Source organism: Dendrobates tinctorius, unplaced genomic scaffold (genome assembly GCF_039654945.1).
Source record: "Dendrobates tinctorius isolate UK_male_01 unplaced genomic scaffold, ASM3965494v1 ptg000187l, whole genome shotgun sequence".
Classification (NCBI taxonomy): domain Eukaryota; kingdom Metazoa; phylum Chordata; class Amphibia; order Anura; family Dendrobatidae; genus Dendrobates; species Dendrobates tinctorius.
In genome coordinates, this window is record NW_027361854.1 from 643753 (window position 1) to 666500 (window position 22748).

The 22748-nt window shown below is 44.8% G+C and overlaps 1 protein-coding gene across 3 annotated transcripts in view; it reads right to left on the reverse strand.

Annotated features, from left to right (window-relative positions):
- Positions 1 to 9125: 9125 nt before the first annotated feature.
- The window catches only part of SUOX (sulfite oxidase), a 47357-nt gene continuing 33734 nt past the window's right edge, over positions 9126 to 22748 (reverse strand). For all 3 annotated transcript variants that reach the window (XM_073552201.1, XM_073552202.1, XM_073552203.1), the window contains 2 exons: positions 14607 to 14781; positions 9126 to 12880 (listed from right to left, as the gene is read on the reverse strand). In XM_073552201.1, the coding sequence (XP_073408302.1) occupies positions 11420 to 12880; positions 14607 to 14781 (1636 nt within the window). In that variant the 3' untranslated portion in view covers positions 9126 to 11419. The remainder of the gene's footprint in view (positions 12881 to 14606; positions 14782 to 22748) is intronic.

Here is a 22748-nt window from a genome sequence, read left to right on the forward strand (position 1 = left end):
AACAAACCATAACCAAATATCATCAGCGTATCCAGTATTGATAATACCACCACACTGATCGTTAAAAGGATTGAGGTTAAAACCTATGTAACTTCAGACTTTTGAATCCTCATAGTGCACACTGAGGATTCTCTGGTGCCGGCATTGGAAGCGGCCATCATGTGATCAAAAGTATGATTTTTCACATCTCCGGCCACATTCCTACTAATTGTTCTCGGCTTTGTGTGTTTCACTTGTATTGAGCGAGGCCGTGCACATCTAGTTAGCATGTTACTGCATGAATGCAAATCTCATACTTGCACTCACATGATCAGGGGCTTAACTACAGTAAGTGAGAGGGTTGCAATCGCACCTGGGCCCTGGAGCCTAGAGGACCCCAAAAGTCCCTTTGGTCTATATGAAAAGACCAATGCTATTACAGACTTGCAATAATTGGGACTCATGCTGTTTGAGTTACACCACTGCATATGGTCAATGATCAACTTCCAAGGCTGGAGAATCCACACAGCATGCGAGCTCTGTGAGGATTCAGAAGTCCGCAGGTACAAAGGGTTAATGCAGACTAACCTCAAGCTTGGATAACTACTTTAACCAAAAACACCGTAAGACTGATGTTACCACCATACAGTGACCATATAATGGTAATATCAGATCTACACCAGTGCTTTGCAGACCATATATGCGTATACTGTGCAGGTTCTCATCAGTGACGTTCCCGCTGATTGTTCTCATTTTCCCTTTGCATTTGGTGCAGACCACCATGACCTTTTATTCCATCCATAACTCGTCCCTGTAAAACGTAACACAGACATTTGACTTTACGGATTTTCCAGGACCCTCCTGCGTCAACCACCTCTACACAAATAACCTTTATTAATGCCCCCCCCCTTGACTGCTCATAATAATGATCCTCTACTTCCTTATAATAAAAATATCCCTTGTGCTTTCTTATAATTACTCCTTGCTTCCCCTAAAAATGATAACGATCTTCCCGTATAATAACTCGCAGTGCCTACTTATAGTAATAATAATGCTCCTGAGCAGGAGCATACATAGAAATAGCTGGCGCACCATAGAAAAAGTCCAATCACATAACAGTCAAAGGGCATACCTCCCAACTTTTTAACAAACGGAGAAGGAAATGTAAAATAAAAAGTGTAGTTTGTTGCACTAATCCATATAATCATTACTAGTTAGCTGGAACTGGATAACTAATGAAAGTGAATTCCCACTAAAACAATGTGCAGCATTGCCATGCTGAGTTCTTAATCCACCGCTCCAAAACAAAAGAACAATTGCCATATCCAAATTTAAAATGCAATATTAAATTTACTACAAAAAGATGCCCGATTACAATCCATTTTTCCAGACCCCCCAAATCTAAGAAGCATCATTGTCAGAAGCTCCCTGTCCTCTCCAACAGCTGGAGGATCCTTTCCTTGCAACCAGAAAAAATGTAAAACCTGTCCATCTATAATGACCACGGACAAAATAAAGATCCCCAACTCACATCAGGACTACAAGATCCCAGGTACGTTCTGCTGCATCACATCTAATGTGTTGTACTTAATTATTTGTAATAAATGTCCAACTGGGGGTCTGTATGTGGGGGAGACAAGGCAAAAGCTGAGAACAAGGATGAATGCTCATCGTCACACAATGAGAAAAAAGAATGGATCTACCTGTGGCAAAACATTTTTGTATGATGGACCACAACACCAGGGATATGAAATTACTGTTATTGAAAGGTAACTTCACATTTCAGAGAGACAGGAGAGTCTGAGTACAAATTCATGACGACCTTTGACGCTGTCAACGCTGGAATGAATGTGTCCCATGGATTTATGTCTTTTTACATCAATTAAGGAATTTGCTCCTAAGACCTTCTGGGGGCATCACAACACATTAGGAGACCCCAATCAGAGGACAATAAAACATCCGGACTCCTTATCTATGTACTGGTCCAATATTTATGTTTCTCCCTCTCCCATATTGATAGTTCTGCTTCACGCCACTTGTCTCATCTATTGCATTTTTTCTGTGCTGTATTGTGCATAAATATGTGACTCTTCTTCACATATTTGTATTAGTCTATGCCTGAAGAGACCCGAGTAGTCTCGAAAGCTTGCAATGTGTTACCATCTTTTCAGTTAGCCATTAAAAGATATCAACCACTGAGGACTCTCAATTCTGAATATTTTTCTATCTACTGGCAAACACGGTACAAAGATATACATCTTTCCTGTATTAAATTTACAGTCACTCACTGATGGCAAGATGCCCAGTGTACATCTTCACCAATACACACTAAATAATTGTAGGAAAGAAGGAGGCAATGAAAGGCAGCATGTGGGAGTACTTGTGGATAAGAGGGATAGAATAAAAGGCAGCAGGTAGGAGACTCAATACAGCCTCTATGGCATTTGTCCTACCCTGCTGTCGCTACGTCCCGGTTAGATGCCGTAAAGTCCTGTCCGTTCCTGCGGATATTAATCAGCTTTTGCGGTTTGGAAATTAGCTCCATTGCAGCAGGGATCAAGGAGAGTTCGCGCAGAACCAGGGGCGCCCCTGCTTGATAGACGTCACACGCTATGTGCTAGAGTGCATGAATGGCCAAAGAGCAAACGGACGCGTTTCGGTTAATGCACGGTTCCTCTTCCTCAGGGTATCTGTGCATGCAAGCACAAAACACTGCTTTATAGACTTGCACTCTTTGCTCCCCCCCCTCCCAAGCATGTTGTATTGGATCCTCCCCTGATCCACCAATGTCTGACCTAGTGCCAAGAGATAATACAATGGAAATTAATTAGAAAAGGAAATGTATTGCATCACTTAGGGACAAAATGACTGTAACTGGTCTTACTCACTTTGATACCCCTTTCATGGCTCCCATAAAGTATTATGCCCTCTGTGAGAGACAAGGGAGAATCCATTTAGAATTTTAAGTTCAGGACATCTCATTCCACTCTTGAAATGTGCCCCCACCCTTGCATCTCACAAGGTCATAAAAAGCCACGCAGTGTTTATCTTTAATGCCAAGAACAAGCCCTTTGACTCTCTTGACACAATGGTGTGAAGTCTTCTGCAGCTGCAAGCTAGCTGAACCTTTGTGTGACTAAGCACATGGTACAAGTCAAAGCAGACGCTGAGGTATTGAATCTGGAAAATGACCTATAACAGAATGCAATATCTCAGGCTAGCCGAGCACATAATCCGAATCGGTGTTCCTTTCTCGACACGCCCAAATTATTTAGGCACCTGTAGCACTCTGGATTATGGTGTTATAAAGCATAGCTAAGGCTACTTTCACACTTGCGTTTTTTTGCGCTGCGCACCGTGCGCAGTGCAAACGCACATAAAAAAACGCATCATGCGTTTGTGCATCTTTTTGCGGTTAAAAAAACCGCATGCATTTTTTTTCGCGCTGACGTGCGCATTACCATGCGCACGTCAGCGCACCCATAGACTAATGGGTGGTTGGGTGAAAAAAAAAAAAAAAAAAGCATTGCGTGCGCATGCGTTTTTTGGGGGCAAGTCGGACACTCAAAAAATGCAACAGAGTGCATTTTGTGCGCCCGAGCGCACTACAAAAAAACGCATGCGCACGCATGTGTATGCGCACCCATGTTAATAGGAAAAAAACCGCATGCTTTTTTTGCGCGAAAAAACAGCGCAAAAAAAACCGCAAGTGTGAAACCAGCCTAACAGGAATTACATACGGTATGCAAATTCGGTCTATGCGCAGATCAAATCCAGCAGAATCCAGTGGCACTGCTGTCATTTCATTCAGAGCTTTACGCAGAAAGTTATGAAGCTCCACAGTTATGGACAGAAAGTCGTTTCAGATGTGGGAGGAGAGGCTGCACGAATCCACGAATCCCCACGCTCGGTTGGTTATATTATACGCTACCCGAGTTAGTTTCTGACCCGATATAAGCCTGTTGTCGGACGGGGCTTATGTCGAACGAGGAACTGGTGGCAGAGTACCGTATTGTTTTAGTGAGGAACTCTGGCAGTGATGGCTGGGAGTCTTATATACACTGCTCAAAAAAATAACCAACAGAATATAAGTGTTCCCTTTAAGTCCAAGTCAATAAAACGTCTGTGAAATCAAACTGTCCACTTAGGAAGCAACACTGATTGACAATCAATTTCACATGCTGTTGTGCAAGTGGAATAGACAACAGATGGAAATTATTGGCAATCATCAAGACACACTCAAAAGGAGTGGCTCTGCAGGTGTGGCCCACATACCACATCTCAGTACCAATGCTTTATGGCTGATATTTTGGTCACTTTTGAATGCTTGTTGCGCTTTCACCCTCATGGTAGCATGATACAGACTCTACAACCCACACAAGTGGCTCAGGTAGTGCAGCTCATCCAGGATGGCACATCAATGCAAGCTGTGGCAAGAAAGTTTGCTGTGTCTGTCAGCATAGTGTCCAGAGGCGCTACCAGGAGACAGGCCAGTACACCAGATGTGGAGGACAACAACCCAGCTGAAGGACCGCAACCTCAGCCTTTGTGCAAGGAGGAACAGAACTGCCAAAGCCCTGCAAAATGACCTCTAGCAGGCGACAAATGTGCATGTGTCTGCACAAATGGTTAGAAACCGACTATGAGGATGGTCTGAGTGCCTGACGTCCACAGATGGGGGTTGTGCTCACAGCCCAACACCGTGCAGGATGATTGGCATCTGCCAGAGAACACAGTGTTTGGCAGATTTGACATTGACGCTGTCCTCTTCATAGATGAAAGCAGGTTCACACTGAGCGCTTGTGATAGACATGACAGTCTGGAGACACCACGGAGAATGTTCTGCTGCCTGCAACATCCTCCAGCATGACTGGTTTGGCAGTGGGTCAGTAATGGTGTGAGGAGGAATTTCTTTGAAGGGCACCACAGTCCTCCATGTGCTAGCCAGAGGTACCCTGGCTGCATTAGGTACCAGGATAAGATCCACAGACCCATTTTGAAACCACATGCAGGTGCACTGGGCTCTGGGTTCCTTCTGATACATGGCAATGCTAAATCTCATGTGGCTGAAGTGTCAGCAGTTCCTGCATGATGAAGGCATGGATGCTATGGACTGGCCTGCCCTTTCCCCAGACCTGAATCCAATCGAGCACATCTGGGACATCATGACTCGTTCCATCCACCAACGCCACTATGCACCACAGACTGCCCAGGAGTTGTCTGTTGCTTTAATCCAGGTCTGGGAGGAGATCCCACAGAACATCCGCTGCCTCATCAGGACCATGCCCAGGCATTGAAAAGTCGTACAGGCACGTGGAGGCCACACACACTACTGAGCATCATTTCCTTGTCTTGAGGCATTTCCAGTGAAGATGGATCGGCCTGTAATTTGATTTTCCACTTTGATTTTAAGGATCATTTCAAATCCAGACCTCCATGGAATATTGATTTACATTGATAATTTTTATGTTTTATCACTCTCAATGCATTCCACTATGTAATGAATAAAGATTTATAACTGGAATATTTCATTCAGTGACATCTAGGATGTGGTGTTTTAGTATTACCTTTATTTTTTTTGAGCAGTGTATATATCCCCCAGTCTGGTCTGGTAATATATATAGACCTCACTAACTCGTACCTATAAGGGATGCCTTTCTGGCAACTTTGCCCTCTGTGCAGTTCCCTGACTGATCTGGATAAAGTGGTGGTGGTGCCATAGTGCCAATCCCTGCTGGGTACTTCTCTCCCCTCCCACAACGTGAGCGAAGTCACCACCCCCTTCCCCTGTGAGATCCCTCACACCCCTCCACAAAATATGACTTCCCCACAGTAAGATTGTCACTACAGCCTCCAATACAGTATGGAATTCACAACAGTCCCCAATATACAGTATGAGGCACCACAGACCCCCACACAGTATGTCAACCACAAACCCCTATATAAAGTGTGATATCCACCAAAGCCCCCCGCATCCCATACATTATGGTCATCATAGCCCCAAAATAGTATAATGTGCCCCATAAACCTCCACACAGTATAATATCCACTTCAGCCACCCGACACAGTATCATGTCCACCACAACCACCCCACACAGTAAGATAGTCTCCACAGCCACCCCAGTGTGTGATAGATCCCCCATAGCCCAAATACTGCGACAGCCAACCCACAGACCCACCCCCATGTACTATGATGGTCCACCATGTAATATGTTGATCCTTCCAACAGAGCCCTATATAGCATGATGGTTCCCCCCCCCCCCCAACATCTCCATGTAGTATGATGGTCCACCCTACTGTCCATTATATATTATGATGGTACCCCCCCAACAGTTCCCCATGTAGCATGATAGTCCACCTCATTGCCCCCCTGTATAATAGTCCATCTCACAGTCCACCATATAGTATAGTCCCCGCATCAGTACACTATATAGTATGGCGGTCCAACCCCACACCACCCCCTTATATACACTATGATGGTCCTACTCAGAGTGATAGTACACCTCTGCCACACCCCCAAATAAAAGAAATTCCTATACTCACCTTATCGAGATTTCTCAACCTCCGCCGCATCGGTCTCATCTTCTTTCCATTAACAGTGGATGCTGTCGGCACGATGCAGTGACATAATTGCACTGCCGACGTTCCTCGCTTGCTGCTGGACTCCAGCAGGCTGCAGCCAGAAGGTACGCCCACAGCCTGCTGGGGCAAGAGATGGAACCAGACACTTTGTGCTCCGCCACAACTGAAACTGCTTCCTCAAGAAGCCCATACTGTTAACAATATAGCAGACAAGGGAATCCACAACCAAACAGGCCCTTCTGGCATTTGCTAGGATTGCCAGTCTGGAGTCAGAGATAGAACCCATAGCTTACCACAGGCCTGGATCTCTGGCATATGAGAAGACGTAGCCAGCAACCGCTTACTTCTGGCAGTCAGATTTGTTTTATCTTCTCGTTCACCATTCCCTGCCAAAGTCTGCTGCTTTGTTGGTCTTCTACAAGAAGGTGGCTGGAAATCCCAGATGGAGTTTGAGTTAAAGAGTGGAGTAGATTCAAACGCAACAGCAATATAAGTGAGGGCTTATTCTTCTCCAGCCTGCTATATCCATTTTTGTATTTTGCCCCAAAAATTGCATTTCCAATGTGTGGAGGGAGAGGGGGAAATTTACATGTTAGCGTTCACCTTGAGTTATTCAAAAGTGTCAGTGTGCACGCTCAACGCTGTTCTCCTCTTAACATACTGCAATTATACTGTATAGCACCATTTACATACAATTGGTAATTTTTCCTTTCTGCCCTGCTACCGTTAATTCTATTTTCTCTGCTTTCTGGGAAAAAAAAAAAAAGGAAGTCTTTTCCCTGCATAAATAAAATAATTCCCTGCTTCATCTCCTGAGCCAGATGGTCCTCCCTGCCAAGGACTTTCACAGTGACTTAGGACTCTTACAGGGAAAATGGACCTCCTGTTTCTACTTAGAACTTACCGTACATACTCAAGTACAAGCTGACCCGAGTATAAGGCTATGTGCCCACGTTGCAGAAATGGTACAGAATTGGCCGCAGCATTTCCACAACTCCCCACCGTGGGTAAAACGCATGCGTTTTCCCACAAAACATAAGCGTTTTTAGCTTGCAGAACGCTAGCGCTTTTCCAAGCGATTTGAAGCATCGCTTGGAAAAGTGATTGACAGGTTGGTGGTCACACTTGTCAAGCGTAGTGCTTGACAATTGCGACCAACTTTTTACTATTGATGCTGCCTAGGCAGCATCAATAGTAAAAGATATTTTTAACATTCTAATAAAAAATAGGGATATACTTACTTTCTTTAGGCTCCTGGTCCTCAGCGACGCTGCCGGCAAGTTCCATTCCCAGGGATGCATTGGGAGAATCACCTCAGATAACGCAGCGGTCACACGACTGACATCATCTGGGGTGATTCTCGCAATGCATCCCTGGGAACGGAAGTTTCTGGCAGCGTCGCGTGCACCGCTGAGGGCTCCGGGGGGGCGACAGAGGGTGGAGTAAATCCCCATTTTTTACAGGGATATGATACCCAGGGCATGGAGGAGAGCCTCCTCTCCTCCAGACCATGGGTACCATCCTCACATGAGGCACTCACTTTATGCATGGTGGGCATAGCCACATGCATAAAGTGAGCATTTCAATACAATCCTTTGGCGGCGCAATTGCAGCGATTCCACAGAATTTATGGACATGCTGCGGATTTTACCGAGATGCAATTCTGTAGCGGTAAAATCCACAGCAATTGCACAATCCCATAGGATTGCATGGGACTGCATTTTTTAAGTGTTTCCGCTGCGGCAAAAACGCAACGTGGGCACCTCATCCCTGTCCTGGTATGCATGCCTCCTTATCCCCTATCCCTGTTTTTTTTTTTTTTCTAAACATGCAAACATCCTACTCACCTACCTGCACGCCCTGGGTGCTGGCACTGCATCACGTTCTGGCCGAGTGATCAGGTGGCCCTGCTCGTTAAGGTAATGAATATGCATGCCACTTTTATGGGAGTGGAGAGCAGTGCATATTCATTACCTTAATGAGTGGGGCCACGTAATCACGCTGCAGGCGCCGGCACGAGATGCAGTGCCAGCACCCAGGGTGCGCAGGTAGGCAAATATGGTGTGTGCAGGCGGCTGCCACTGTGCGCTATTACAGCAGTGGCACAGGCTTTAGTCAGAGCCGCTGGCTCCTTCTGTGACCTGCCACTCCCCCTCCTGCGCCAGCTTTCTGGAACAATGACTTGTGTATAAGCCGAGGGGTTAGTTTTCAGCACAAAAGAAAAATGTGATGGAAAACTCGGCATATACACGAGTATATATGTTAGATGGATTCAGCTAGTCAGTTTTTAACCATCACCCCTGATATGACATCTCATTTCAGGAAAAAAAAAAAAAAAAAAAGTGATAGAAGCAGGGACTGTGGCAGCGGGTGTTGGGCACAAACTAAGTGGGCGGTGCCTATTGAAGATGCAGTCACAATCGCCATAACCTCCGAAATAAGACATCCAAGGACAGTAGCACCGCACCCCTGATGACGTGACACTTCAGTGTTTGTAGCAATGGGCAGTGCAGGGCTATCCTTCAAAATGAAACGTCACAAGAAATAAAAATTAGATATAGGGATAAGGCAAGAAATTTTATAATAAAGCAAGCTACTAAAGTGTTACACAAGGAGAAAGGTGAATAAGCACAAAAATATAATACAATACAATGGACTACTCCATGGTTTCACTTGTAGTTATGTGGCTGTTTTTCCTTACACCTTTTCCAGAGAATACAAGTCTATAATATCCTTTTTCTAATATATTTCTTCGTTAATTAAAATGGTAAAAGGCAAGTCCACAACAGAAAGTTAACAGATTATAATCATGATCAAAAAAACTATTTTATTACACTGCTATTTGCATGTAAAGCCAAATAAAATACATAGGTTCTCTTTTAAAAAAAATACAATCTAAGGAATTTAGAAACTTTACATTAGACTGTATTAAAAAAATCTAAAGATCTGTGTTGATCGACATGTACCAATTTTAAAATAAAATATTAGCCATACTATAAATACAGCAATACATTTTGGTTAGTACACGAAGGCTGGAAGCATTTCCAACTACTATTTCCAAAATGTCCTCACTGGTCATTTACATTGATATTCTTCAGACAAGTAGACTTCTTGAAAGATTAAATGTGAATAAGGTTGTGCGTTTCACAGCAGAGGAAACATCCTTTTTATATTCTAGCGCAGCAGAGAAAAAGGGACAAGGTTTAGGCAGACAATGAATGACCCCCTCCTACACAAAAAAAAATAAAAATGCAAAGTTATCAGTACCTTTCCCCACTGCATTGATTACCGTTTTGGTAACCAAGGTTGAGTATTCCAGTTCTATCATGAAGATCTGTGGAAGTATCAGATGTTAGTATACAGCCCCAGTCAAACACAATGTTTACAAAAGTAATGGGACACTTAATTATTGAGCCCAAACTTTTAACCATTGCCACGCGTATAGAATACAGCACTGTGTCTTGTAGTCCACCTTCACTAGCAATTGTGAATGGGTCATTCTAAAAGAGCAGTATTGAAATTTGACAGTCCTTAGAAAACACAGGAACTCTGCCAAGAAGTGGCACACCATTTGGAGTTTCTCAGGGGGTCAAAGAGAGCCAAGGTGTTTATTGCATAAAAACAAATGGTCTGCTGTGTTAGCAACTGCAGTGTTAAAACATCTGCATAATCTGTGCCCAGGACCCTCTTTGCATGGATTTACATGAGCTTGTAATGCCATGGAAGCCTTACATCACCAAGCACAATGCCAAGAGTCAGAGTGGTCTAAAACATGGACTGACTCATCACGCTACACAACACATTTCCCTACTTTTTTACATACTACCAGATGGAGTCTGGCTTTAACAAGTGTCAGGAGACTGCTACATGTCTGACTGCATTGTGCCAACTGTAAAGTTTGGCACATGGGATAATGCTATGGAGTTGGTTTAGACCCCCAAGTTCAAGAAATTTTGAACGACTATATGGTTGCAACTTTGTGGGAATAGTTTGAAGGCAATTATCGGTTTTAAAAAGACTGCCTCATTGAACAAGATAAGATCCATAAAAGGCATGGCCGGGCTAGCTTTGGTGTGGAAGAATTTGTCCAAATAGAGCTCTGACCTCAACCGCATTGAACCACTTGGGGATGAACAAGAATTGAAATTGTGAACAAGGTACTCATTCATTAGTGGCTGACCTCTCAAACTCCCTTCTGGATAAGAGCACAAAATTCCCCTAGACATTCCAAAAACATGTAGAAGGCCTTCCCAGAAGAGTGGAAGCTGTGATAGCTGCAAAGTATGGGCCCACTATATATTAATTTCTATGGATTTAGAATAGGTTGTCAAAAGCTCCCATAGGTGTATTCTGTAGGTGACCGAATACTTTTTCTCAGTGTATAATCAATAACCACAGTGCTGGCAGACTGGTGTTACGCACACGGTGAGGTTATCCAATACAAGCACAACTAGTAAGGTCGCACTTACAAGTGATATTGGCCAGGGTATGCGATTCTGTACAAACCACATGAGTGCATATTTTAGGAATTTTCACAAAGCATCTCAAAAGTGGTCAGTGTATATCAGACAACGCACACAATTCAATAATTATATGCTCATCAATTGCAATGACAAGATTCTATTAGGCTGGAGCTGAGCTAATTCTATAGCATTCCTATAAAATTATATCTTGACAGATTATCGCAAGTTACACTAAATTGCTCTATAAATTATTAACTCAAGTTTATAAATAGAGGTAATCAGAATAAGTAAAAAACAGGCCACTGAATAAAAAGCATCCTAAGATATAATTTAGCATGACCATTTATACATATTTTGTTACTGTAACAAGTCTCAAGAAATAATGCCTCTTCATATCAATGTTCATCTTTATCTACTGTAACGCTTACATGATGCCATGCATTATTCAGCACCCCGCGCAAGTTCCATATTGGGGCCACAGTATCTGGCTGCACATTATAGCTGCTATCTACAGCCTTACAGATAATGGTCACTTCTTTCTGTTCATCAGGAATAGTAGCCTCCAATTTCCACAGCTTCCATGCCCACGTTGGTCCCTTAGTCTCCTCCCCAGTAAGATCAGCCACTTTCCAAGTCTTCCCTCCATCCAGAGACACATCCACTCGCACAATCTCTCTCCCACCACCACTCCATGCATATCCTTTGATGGTTACTTTTCCATCATGATCTGGGGTGATCGTTCCTCCAGGACGCGGCTCTGTAATAGCAGATTGCACAGGTAGGTCTTGTATGGCTGGAGAGGTGGAAAAGTCTACAGTATCCCAATCCACAGATGGGCTGAAGCCCTTGTAATCATTCTGCTGCCAGTGACTGGAACTTTCCTCCTCACTTACAACAATGCGTCCCAACCACTTCACATTCCGGGCACCTACCACACCTGGCACAATAACCCGCAGAGGAAAGCCATGATCTTTAGGCAATTCCTCACCATTCATTTCATAGGCAAGTAGGACATCACAGTACTTGCTCATTGCACACCTAAAGGAGATGGACGCTCCATACTTTGTTCCAGTTATGTCTTGATCCAAGCCTTCAAACTGAACATGGCGCACATTGGGCAAGTCCTCAGTATAGCCAGCATCTGATAAGACATCCCTCAGCCATACTCCTCCCCAACGAGCTGTACTAATTGCTGCCGCACCCCAGTCTAGTCCTTTAACTGGTTTTATAGCATTCATTTCAGAGCGTCTATTTCCAGCACATTGCAGAGTGACAGTTACTTCATGTCTAGAAAATTTGGTCTTGAGGTCTTTGAGGGACAGTTTCAATGGTTTAACCCACTTTGCTCCAGGTGGTCTCTCAACAACAAGCTGATATTCGTCAGGGTTAATATTTGGCACAGGCAAATGGTTCCTCTTGAAAAACAGCACATTGGGAGTGATGAAGCTCTCAGTCAACATTTCAGGTGGAGGCTCAGCATTAAAGGGCTTTTGACTATTGATCTTTAGAACAGGATGTCGAGAAGGATCACCAGAGTAGGGATCAGAAAAATCACGTGGTGGTTCCTTGTCATCAGGGTTGAGCACTCCCACCTTGTACTCTTGCAACAGTTCTAGGACATGCTCACTCTTGTGAACCCCATAGAGGGCCCAGAAAGGTTCCAACGCTCCCCCGGCAGCCAGCAAGATTCTGTTCCCTCCAGGATGTAAATCCACAAAATCTGTGATGTCAAATACTTCTCCAGCATAAGTAACCCATATTCTGTCAGAAGGACTTTTGTGTTTCTCCACATCCTCCCTTGTATACTGAGGGAACAAATGTGAAGGGACAGTTTCTTTAGACTCTGTCAGAGCAGCCTGAGGGAAAAAAAAATAAAAAAAAAAAAATAATAAGTTGTTTAAATTGCAACATTTACCGGATTTTTTGGACTATAAGCCACAGTTATGTCCTACAAAAATGTGGAGGAAGACCGGGGGTATAGTCCGGATATACCAGCTCTGGCGGGGAGGTGGGGAAACCGTTTAATAGCATCCCGGTATGATTGGCCCCCATCCCAGTCCTGGTATGCATGGGCCCCCCATCAGAAGAAGAAGAAGAAAAAAAAAAAAAAAAAAAAACACGTTACACTTACCTTCCCGGCGCTCCCTCGCAGCATCCTGCTCCGATGCCAGCAGCTGCTTAATACTTGTAAGAAGCACATGGCAGGGACATCATGCACTGCTTTCAAGCCGAAGGGCAGCTGCCGGAATACTCCGTGCTCTTCATGCCGGGACTGTGCAAGCACAAAGCCGCAAGTATTCATTGCTCTCTAGGGTGCACAGTGTCAGCCAGAGCCTTACTGCTGCTGCTGACGGCGGTCACATGCGCCAATACTTAAGAGAAATTAATATTCATCCCATGCCATGAATATTCATTAAGTATCAGCACACGTGACCGCTGGCGGCAGCAGGAGGAAGCCTCTGGCTGACTGTGCTCACTAGAAAGCAATGAATACTCACCGTTTTGCACGCGCGCAGTCCCGGCATGCAGAGCCCCAAGTATTCCGGCAGCTGCCCTTTGGCTTGCAAGCAACGCATGACGTTCCTGCCATGCGCTGCTTACAAACACAGTAGTTGCTGGCATCGGAGCAGGACGCTGCGAGGGAGCTCCGGGAAGGCAAGTGTAAAAGGTTTTTTTTTTTTTTAATGTTTTCTGATGGGGCCATGCATGCCAAGGTAGGGATGAGGGAAGCCATGTGTTTTTTTTTGCTTCAATTCCTCCCCCCCCCCCCCCCCAATTTCCTCCTCTAAAACCTAGATGTGTCTTATGATCCAGTGCTTATTAGTCTGAAAAATATGGTAATTTTGTAAAAATGCTCTAAAAAAATGCTTAAATATAACGTAAATACAAAACACATGGGGAATATAAAAAGTTGTACAAGTAGTGGCGATTAATACCATGGCCTGTCCCTCTAAGTGACAGGCAACTATTGGACATGTAATGTCCATAACAAGAATCCCATAATCCTACATGGGGAGTAGAGACTATTTACTGCACATGTTGGTCTAATCACCTTAACACATCAGCCAACTGCGAAATGGCGCACGATTAATTTTAGCATCCTTGCTCCTTTGTTCTTAAGAAAATGATCTATGGCCAAAAGTGTCCGTCTGGCAGCAGCTTACCCTCTTCCATTCAGAACTCATGTGCAAAAAAAAGAAAAACCCTCACATAAGTTTGGCATCACTGTGGTCGTTATCCTGGAGAATCGTATTGCCAGGTCAATTTAAACACACAGTTCACATGGTAGAAACAAAGTTTAAAAACCATGTTGGAAAAAGCAAAATGTTGATCTTCGAAAAAGGTAAGAAAGTGCAAACATTTTTTTTCCTCTAGAAGAAAATCATGAAGGGGTTAATGTGACTGTGTGCACGAGAAAAAAGCAAGCGAAATGGCTGTTAGCCTAACAGGCATTTAGACAACTATTGATGGTGTATGGTCAAATTTAGGAATGCACCAGGAATCTGCCTTCCCATGATTAGGTAATTTTCCCCATGACAAAAAAAATAAAAATATGGTTTTGTAAATCATGTCAAGACCTACCTTTTTCCGTTGGGTATCAAAAATAAGGAAGGAGCCCAATCCCAGCAAAGCTCCTGCGGCGGTGGTACCCCATTTCCAGCGGTTGGCTCTGGACTCAGTATCTGTGCAATGGTTCCGTCTGGACTCATTCCTGGCTGCACATATTCGCACAGACATGAATATTTGCTTCTGCAACCTGGAAGGCAATATAAAAGCATGTAAAATCCATACAAAAAAAAAAAAAAAACACACAACCTAGGTTTGTCCACTTTTAGCCAAAATTGGCTAGTGATGCGTCAAAATTACAAAATAAGCATTTCTTATAAAGACTGACTGGAACCCAAAGGAGCTTTAACAAGCAAGCAATGCTAAACTTGGAACAGGCAGGTCATGCTTTAAAACACAAACAGTTAGTTTTCACTGTATACAACCAGCTTAAAGTTGACCAAGAAGGAAGCTTTCAAACAAAACAGCCATTCATCTGTCGAAATATGACAATTGTTTTAGCAACTTAAGGGCCTGTCACACTAAGGCTGGTTTCACATTAGCGCTTTTTAAGCGCACGCACGGCCGGGGGTAGCTCCGCCCCCGAACCGGCTCTCTGCCCGGCGTGCCCGCCCCTTGCTTGTAGCGCCGCCTCCTAGCGCACAGCGGCGCCTGCGATCGGCGCACCCTATCTTTAGCATAGGGTGCGCAGATCGTGCGCAGGCCGTGCGCTATTAGCGCTTTGACCTGCGCTGCGCACTTTTGATGGTGCGCCGTGTGCGCCAAAATCAAACTTTTCGGATTTTGGCGCGCACGGCGCACCGTCAAAAGTGCGCAGCGCAGGTCAAAGCGCAACTAGCGCACGGCCTGCGCACCCTATGCTAAAGATAGGGTGCGCCGATCGCAGGCGCCGCTGTGCGCTAGGAGGCGGCGCTACAAGCAAGGGGCGGGCACGCCGGGCAGAGAGCCGGTTCGGGGGCGGAGCTACCCCCGGCCGTGCGTGCGCTTAAAAAGCGCTAATGTGAAACCACCCTAAGCGATATCTCTAGCAACATCGCTATAACTTGTGACGTTATAGCGATATTGCTAGCGACATCGCTGTGTGTGATACTTACCTACAACCCGCTCCCCCGCTGGTTATCGCTGATCGTGCGAGAACGTCCTGGACCATTTCTCGTCGTCAGCTTCCTGCAGCGCTTCCTGTGGAGAGACGAGCGTGGAGCCGGGCGGGAGGACGTCAGTGTGACAGGTAAGTAGCGACCCCCGACCGCTGCTATGTCATGGGGAGATCTGCCTGTGTGGCAGCTCACTAGCGACCACTTAGCGATGTACCAGCGATCCTGACCGGGTCATATCGCTGGTACATCGCCAAGTGTGACAGTACCTTTATTACAGCATGCCATAATCTGGAAAGAAGTGACCATGTTTAACTTTCATCTGATACAGGTCTCGAAAATCTTGATTCTTTGCCCAGAATCATTGAACACATTAAAAGGTGAATCACAGTCCATTTTAGCTAGTCATATATAATATATAGCAGGAGAAGATCATCACCACCACCACCACACACATGAAATACAAATATCAAGAAGCCCAGTAATTGATACATCGCTGAAATCAGGGTCTCCGTCCCTATATTATGATGCCTTTAGATGGGGCCACAAAAACCTGGTGATAGATTCCTTTTAAGCTTTGCTTGTTCCAGAGTCACCGTTTAAAGCAAAACATTAGTTTACTTCTATATGAAAAGGTTCAATTTTATACTGATAAAGGAAAAACAGCCTCAATTGTAGACTTTGGCCCACTGTGTAATGGAGTTGGACATCACCGATTAGGTGTATGGAGGCTTCCCAAGAGGGGTCATGAGACTAGGACAACTGGAATTTAACCCCTTAATGACGGAGCTTTTTTCCGGTTTTGCGTTTTCGTTTTTCTTCCCAGAGCCATACCTTTTTTATTTTTCCGTCAATATGGCTATATGAGGGCTTATTTTTTTGTGGGACAATTTGTACTTTTGAACGACGCCATTGTTGTTTACATGTCGTGTACTAGAAAATGGGGAAAAAAAAAATTCCAAGTGTGGTGAAATTGCAAAAAAAGAGTGCAATCCCACACTTGTTTGGCTTTTTTGCTAGGTTCACTAAATGCTAAAACTGACCTGTTATGCTTCTCCAGGTCATTACGAGTTCATAGACACCAAAGATATCCAGGTTCTCGTTTATCTAGGTGGTGAAAAAAAAAAAAAATTCCAAAGTTTGCTAAAAAGCAAAAAAAAAAAAAATAAATAAATAAAAAAAAGCCATTTTCCGAGACCCGTAGCGTCTCAATTTTTCGTGACCTGGGGTTGGGTGAGGGCGCATTTTTTTCATGCTGAGCTAATGTTTTTAATGATACCACTTGTGCAGATACGTTCTTTTGATCGCCCGTTATTGCATTTTAATGCAATGTCGCGGAGACCAAAAAAAAAGAAATGTAATTCTGGCGTTGATTTTTTTTTTTTCTCGTTATGCCCTTTAGCGATCAAGTTAATTTTTTTTATTGATAGATTGGGCGATTCTGAACGCGGCAATACCAAATGTGTAGATTTGATTTATCGTTTTATTTTGATTGGAGCGAAAGGGGGGGGGGGGGCGATTTAAACTTAGGTTTTTTTTAATTTTTTTTCAGTTGTTAAACACTTTTCTTTTTTTACTTTTGGCATGCTTCAGTAGTCTCCATGGGAGGCTAAAAGCATCCCATACGTGATGCTCAGATCGCCTATATGTAGCAGAAATACAGCACTGCTATGAGCGCTGACCACTGGGCAGCGCTCATAGCAATCTGCCAACAACCATAGGGGTCTCGAGGAGACTTCTGGTTGCCATGGCAACACGTCGCTGACCCCCGATCATGTGACGGGGCGGTGATGCGCTCATTTGCCGCCGCATACCGGAAGTTCTAGTTGAATGCCCGCTGTCAGTGTTTGACAGCGGGATTTAACTAGTTAATAGGTGTGGGCGGATCGAGATTCCGCTCGCGTCTATTGTGGGCACGTCAGCTGTTTAAAACAGCTGACATGTCGCGGCATTGAGGTGGGCTCACCGCTGAAGCCCACCTCAGAGCAGAGACTGACTGCTGACGTACTATCCCGTCAGTAAGGGGTTAAACGCCTGAGAAGAGGATTACTCAGGCAGCGACTTCCCTTTGAGAACACATGCACATTAGAGTAACCATCGTTTACATTTTTATTTCATAATCAATAGTACATGTGAAAATAAGAAACTTTGGAACATGCTTAATTAGAGAGATCTGCATCTTTCTCTGATCAGTCATCATCAGTTCTGTCTATAGAGGAGACAGCAGGTGCTAGTGAGAAGATTCTTAGTAATGGGAAAGGCTTCACTGAACACAGATTTAGTTCAAGATTGACAATGTTGATAATGACTGATCAATTTTGGTAGCTAAAAAAGCAATTTTTTTCTGATAAAATATATTACATAGTTGCTTATTTTTATGTGTACTACTGAGTTTAGGAAATATAAATAACACAACAGTTAGCTAAGTGCACACGTACTGGAACTCTCGCGGAAATTACCGCGAGAATTCCGGAATTCCAGTCCGCGGGAAAATCGCATTTTAAATTCCCGCGATTTTCCCGCGGAAAAACTAGCATTTTGCAAGCGTATTTAGCTTGCAAAATGCTAGCGTTTTCCAAGCGATCTGTAGCATCGCTTGGAGAACTGATTGACAGGTTGGTCACACTCGTCAAACATAGTGTTTGACGAGTGTGACCAACTTTTTACTACTGAGGCTGCCTATGCGGCATCAGTAGTAAAAGATAGAATGTAAAAAAAAAAAAAATAAAAAACGGTGTTATTCTCACCCTCCGACGTCCCGCGCATCCGTTCCCAGTAATCCTTTGCGAAAATGCCCGGGATGACGTCAGTTCTTGCGGGATCGCGACGTCTCGCGGTGATTCGCGATAACGTCGCGCGAATGACCGCGAGACTTCGCGATCCCGCGAGAACGGACGTCATCGCGAGCATTTTTGCAAAGGACTACTGGGAACGAGAGCGTGAAGAGAAGCGGGAAGGCTGCGCGGGATGTCGGAGGGTGAGAATAACAATATTTTTTATTTTAAATTCTATTTTTTACAGGGATATGGTACCCAAAGCCCGGAGGACAGTCTCCTCTCCTCCGGACCGTGGGTACCATCCGCAATTGTTCTGCTTACTTTCCGCATGGTGTGCACAGCCACATGCGGGAAATAAGCGGAACAATGCATTCCTATGGGTGCGGGATCGCCGCGATTCCGCAAATTAATGAGCATGCTGCGGTTTTTACCGCGAAGCGATTCCGCCGCGGTAAAAACCGCAGCATTAGCACAGCATTGCGGAATCCCATAGGAATGCATGGGATGCTTATTTTTCGCGTTTTCGCGGCAAAATCGCGCGGTTAAAACCGCCGTGGAAACGCAAAAAAAACGCCACCTGTGAACTCAGCCTTACACTTTAGCGTTACATCATATCAAATCTGGGCAAAGAGTGGTCAGTGCAGCAAGACAGCCAGAGCACTGAAAACACTGACCCACGGTTGCTCCATGTGGCCGCCCTAATTTCACCGCCATCTGCATCCTCAGGATCCAAATAGCAGTAAATATAACGGCCCCTCCTTCCACCATTCAATGTGTGGGACTGAGGCAGCAGATGCAATTATATCACATCTGCTGTGTGGAGAGTTAGTATACACTGTAAAGACCGGAGGTGAGGAGCACAAGGTGTGTGCTCACACTGTATATAGGAGGCTGTCAGCATACTTAATTCTGTTCAATATAAAATACTTAAAATCAGTGTCAGCCTATTGGTTCAGCCTCCATGACAGTCATGGTCCCATGTGGCCCCTCAAGAAAATTAATTGCCAGAGGTAAGTGTAGTGGGCTGAGGATCTGTATAATGGACAGAAGTTCTTGTCTATGTCCTGAGACACAGGTACCAGATATCTGGCTGCTCCAGTGCAGATATGTCAGTGCAAAGATCACAGTATTTGTAAAAATATTGCCAAACTTACAAAATTAATTTTCAAAATCAGGACATATCAGCTTCACTTTATCTAGAAGAAACATACCACAGACTGTATAGGATAAAAAAAAAAAAAAAAAGCAAAGCTATCCTCTATAAGTAGTGTCAAACAAACAGGAGGGGCATAGGCTACATAGTCTGAGCTTCTGTCAAAAGTTAATGATCATTTATAAAAAATAAACTGTTTACCAGGATGGCCAAACTATCACCATTAAAACTTGTAGCTGATTGCTGATCCCCACACTTATGCAGGAAAAAGAAGAAATTCAGTGTCAGGTAGAAAACAATTGTGACTTTATTAAAAAGGGTTTGTATCAAGTTTAGAACATATTACCCACCTACAGAACAGGGGTGGGCAATTAATTTTCCTGAGGGGGTCACATGGGAGACTGACTGTTGTGATGGACCAAACCCTAATTATAACCACCATACATACACGTTGGGACACACACACCTCCCTCCCGTGCCCTCGCCGCTCAGCCTCGGCTCTCTCCAAAGCACTGACTCGATAAAGTGACATCACCACATCTGCTGGCCCACGCGATGTCTGCATCCAGAGGAGAGCGGCAAAAGCAGGCAGCCCATGTGCCACGGTTTCAGCCCTTTTGGCCATCTCAGCCTTGTGGGCCGGAAAGCAAAATCCAGAGGGCAGGAAGCAGGGGCGGACTGGGAGTAAAATTCAGCCCTGGCATTTGAAGTTACACAGGCTCACTAGTCACATGGTGACTATATAATATCTTTGTACACTTGTAGGTTACAAGAAGTGAGAGGAGATTAACACGACTATACAACATGTAGTCACAGCTGTGCCCAGTATTTCAGCTCATTTCTATTTATTGCATTTAGTTGCAGTACTCCTCCCAAAGCTCTGTCCCTTTTTGTACGCACGGTGACAGAATTCCTGGCAGAACTGCTCTCCATTGGGCAACCAGACCCCCTGGTCATAGCTGCCCCTATCATACCTCCCAACTTTTGAAGAAGGGAAAGAGGGACAAAGACTGCGGCGCGCGTAGCTGCAAATTTTAGGCCACGCCCCAGCCACATCCATTTCGCAACTAGTCACACCCATTTAGCACCGCTGATCACACTGACTGGTACTGGGGGCACAGTGGCTGGCATTATTGGCACACTGACTGGTACTAAGGAAGAGAGAAAACAAAAAAAGAAAGGAGAGTGAGAAAGAAAGAACAGAGAGAGACAGAGACACACACAGAGAGAGAGACACACACACACACACAGAGAGAGAGACACACACACAGAGAGAGAGACACACACACACACAGAGACACACACACACACAGAGAGAGACACACACAGAGAGACACACACACACAGAGAGAAACACACACAGAGACACACACACAGAGAGAAACACACACAGAGAGACACACACACACAGAGAGACACACACACACAGAGAGAGAGAGACACAGAGAGACACACACACACACACAGAGAGACACACAGACAGAGAGAGAGACACACACACACACAGAGAGACACACACACACACAGAGAGAGACAGAGAGAGACAGACACACACACAGAGAGAGAGAGACACACACACACAGAGAGACACACACACACAGAGAGACACACACAGAGAGAGAGTGAGAGAGACACACACACACACACACACACACAGAGACACACACACAGAGAGAGAGAGAGACACATGTGACGAACAGCCCACCGCCGTTCGTCTACTTACGGGCGACACTAACGGGAGTCCCGCTGCCACCAAAACGCGACGGACAGCGGACCCTGTGTCACCACTATGTCACAGTCCCACCACTGACACGGGTGTATCAGCGGACGGAGGGGCGTGACACAATGCCGGCACACGGCTATCACAGGCGCAGTGGGGCTTATCTTAGTTATCCCAACACTGGCACCATGTGACAAAAATATCCAGCAAGCTAATCTCGCTCTACAATTTGCCGCAGGGGGAGTTTAATTTGGATGCCCCACCACTGCTATCAATCTTCCAAGTACTGCGGGGATTTATGTATATCCCACTTTCTCAGTTCCACCTTGGAACTTGCAGCTCTCCGGCGCCCCCCTTACCCTCAGGTCAGTCAGGGAACTGCACCTAGGATAATTGGTCGCCGGACGGGCTGCCTGTTGTGAACCGGCAATTAGGCTTCTGCAGTAAGGGAATTATCAATGCTGTGGCCGCAGACCCTTATTCAGCAATATAAGACCCTTCTGTACTGCCAGCAAGCCGTAATAGCCGTACACAACGCGCTGCCACCAGTCACGGTTACTTAATTCACAGTGTTAAATTAAGAGGGTCCGTGGCAAACCCCTTGAATTAGTAGCGATTATCAAGGGCGTATAGTTCGATTCTTAGAGCATGGAGACAGATCTAAATAATTTCATTTATTTTCCGAAAGAGGACAGTGATTACAGATAAAAGTTGCTATAAAATTGAGACATAAAATATGTACAGTACAGGTATAAAATAAAAGTGGAGAAAACAAAGATTGCACTCACAGTTCCATATTGTTCCTTAGGCGGACCATGCGGCTAAGGTGGGTGGAGGCGGAGCTGCACTTCTCCGCTCATCTGAGTTCTTGTCAGCACGGACTCTGCAGCTGTTCTGAGCTGGTTTGCCCAGGAAATGCCTTATAGACTTTCCTATGTGACATCACAGAGAGGTGCATTCTGGGTTGATCCCACCTCTCTTATCCAAGTTATGTTTTGGCTACAAAACTTAGATTAGCTATAACTTTATGGGAGAAGCTGGTATGGACTCATCAGTGGTATCATGTTTCCCAGCGTAATGAGCCCATCAAGAAAACATCAAACATCTATGCGATATGACCATCCATTTGGGCGCAAATCCTATCTCATGTTCTGGACAGGGTAGAACTTCGAAACATACGCGGTCTCGAAGCTGGGACCGCTCAGGTTACAAAAATATGATTTTCATATCTCTAGGGTATTTGGTTCTTATGGTATAGTCTCTCATAGTTTTATTCGGTTCAAACAAAGAAGTTTAGTTCCCGCATTTTTTCTCTTTCAGCTGAGAGAAGCCAAATGGTGTGAGGAAGATGGTCTAGCTAATTAACATTCCTGCTCTTCCAGAGGAAGTGGCAGGGTTGGTAAAACCTGGGGG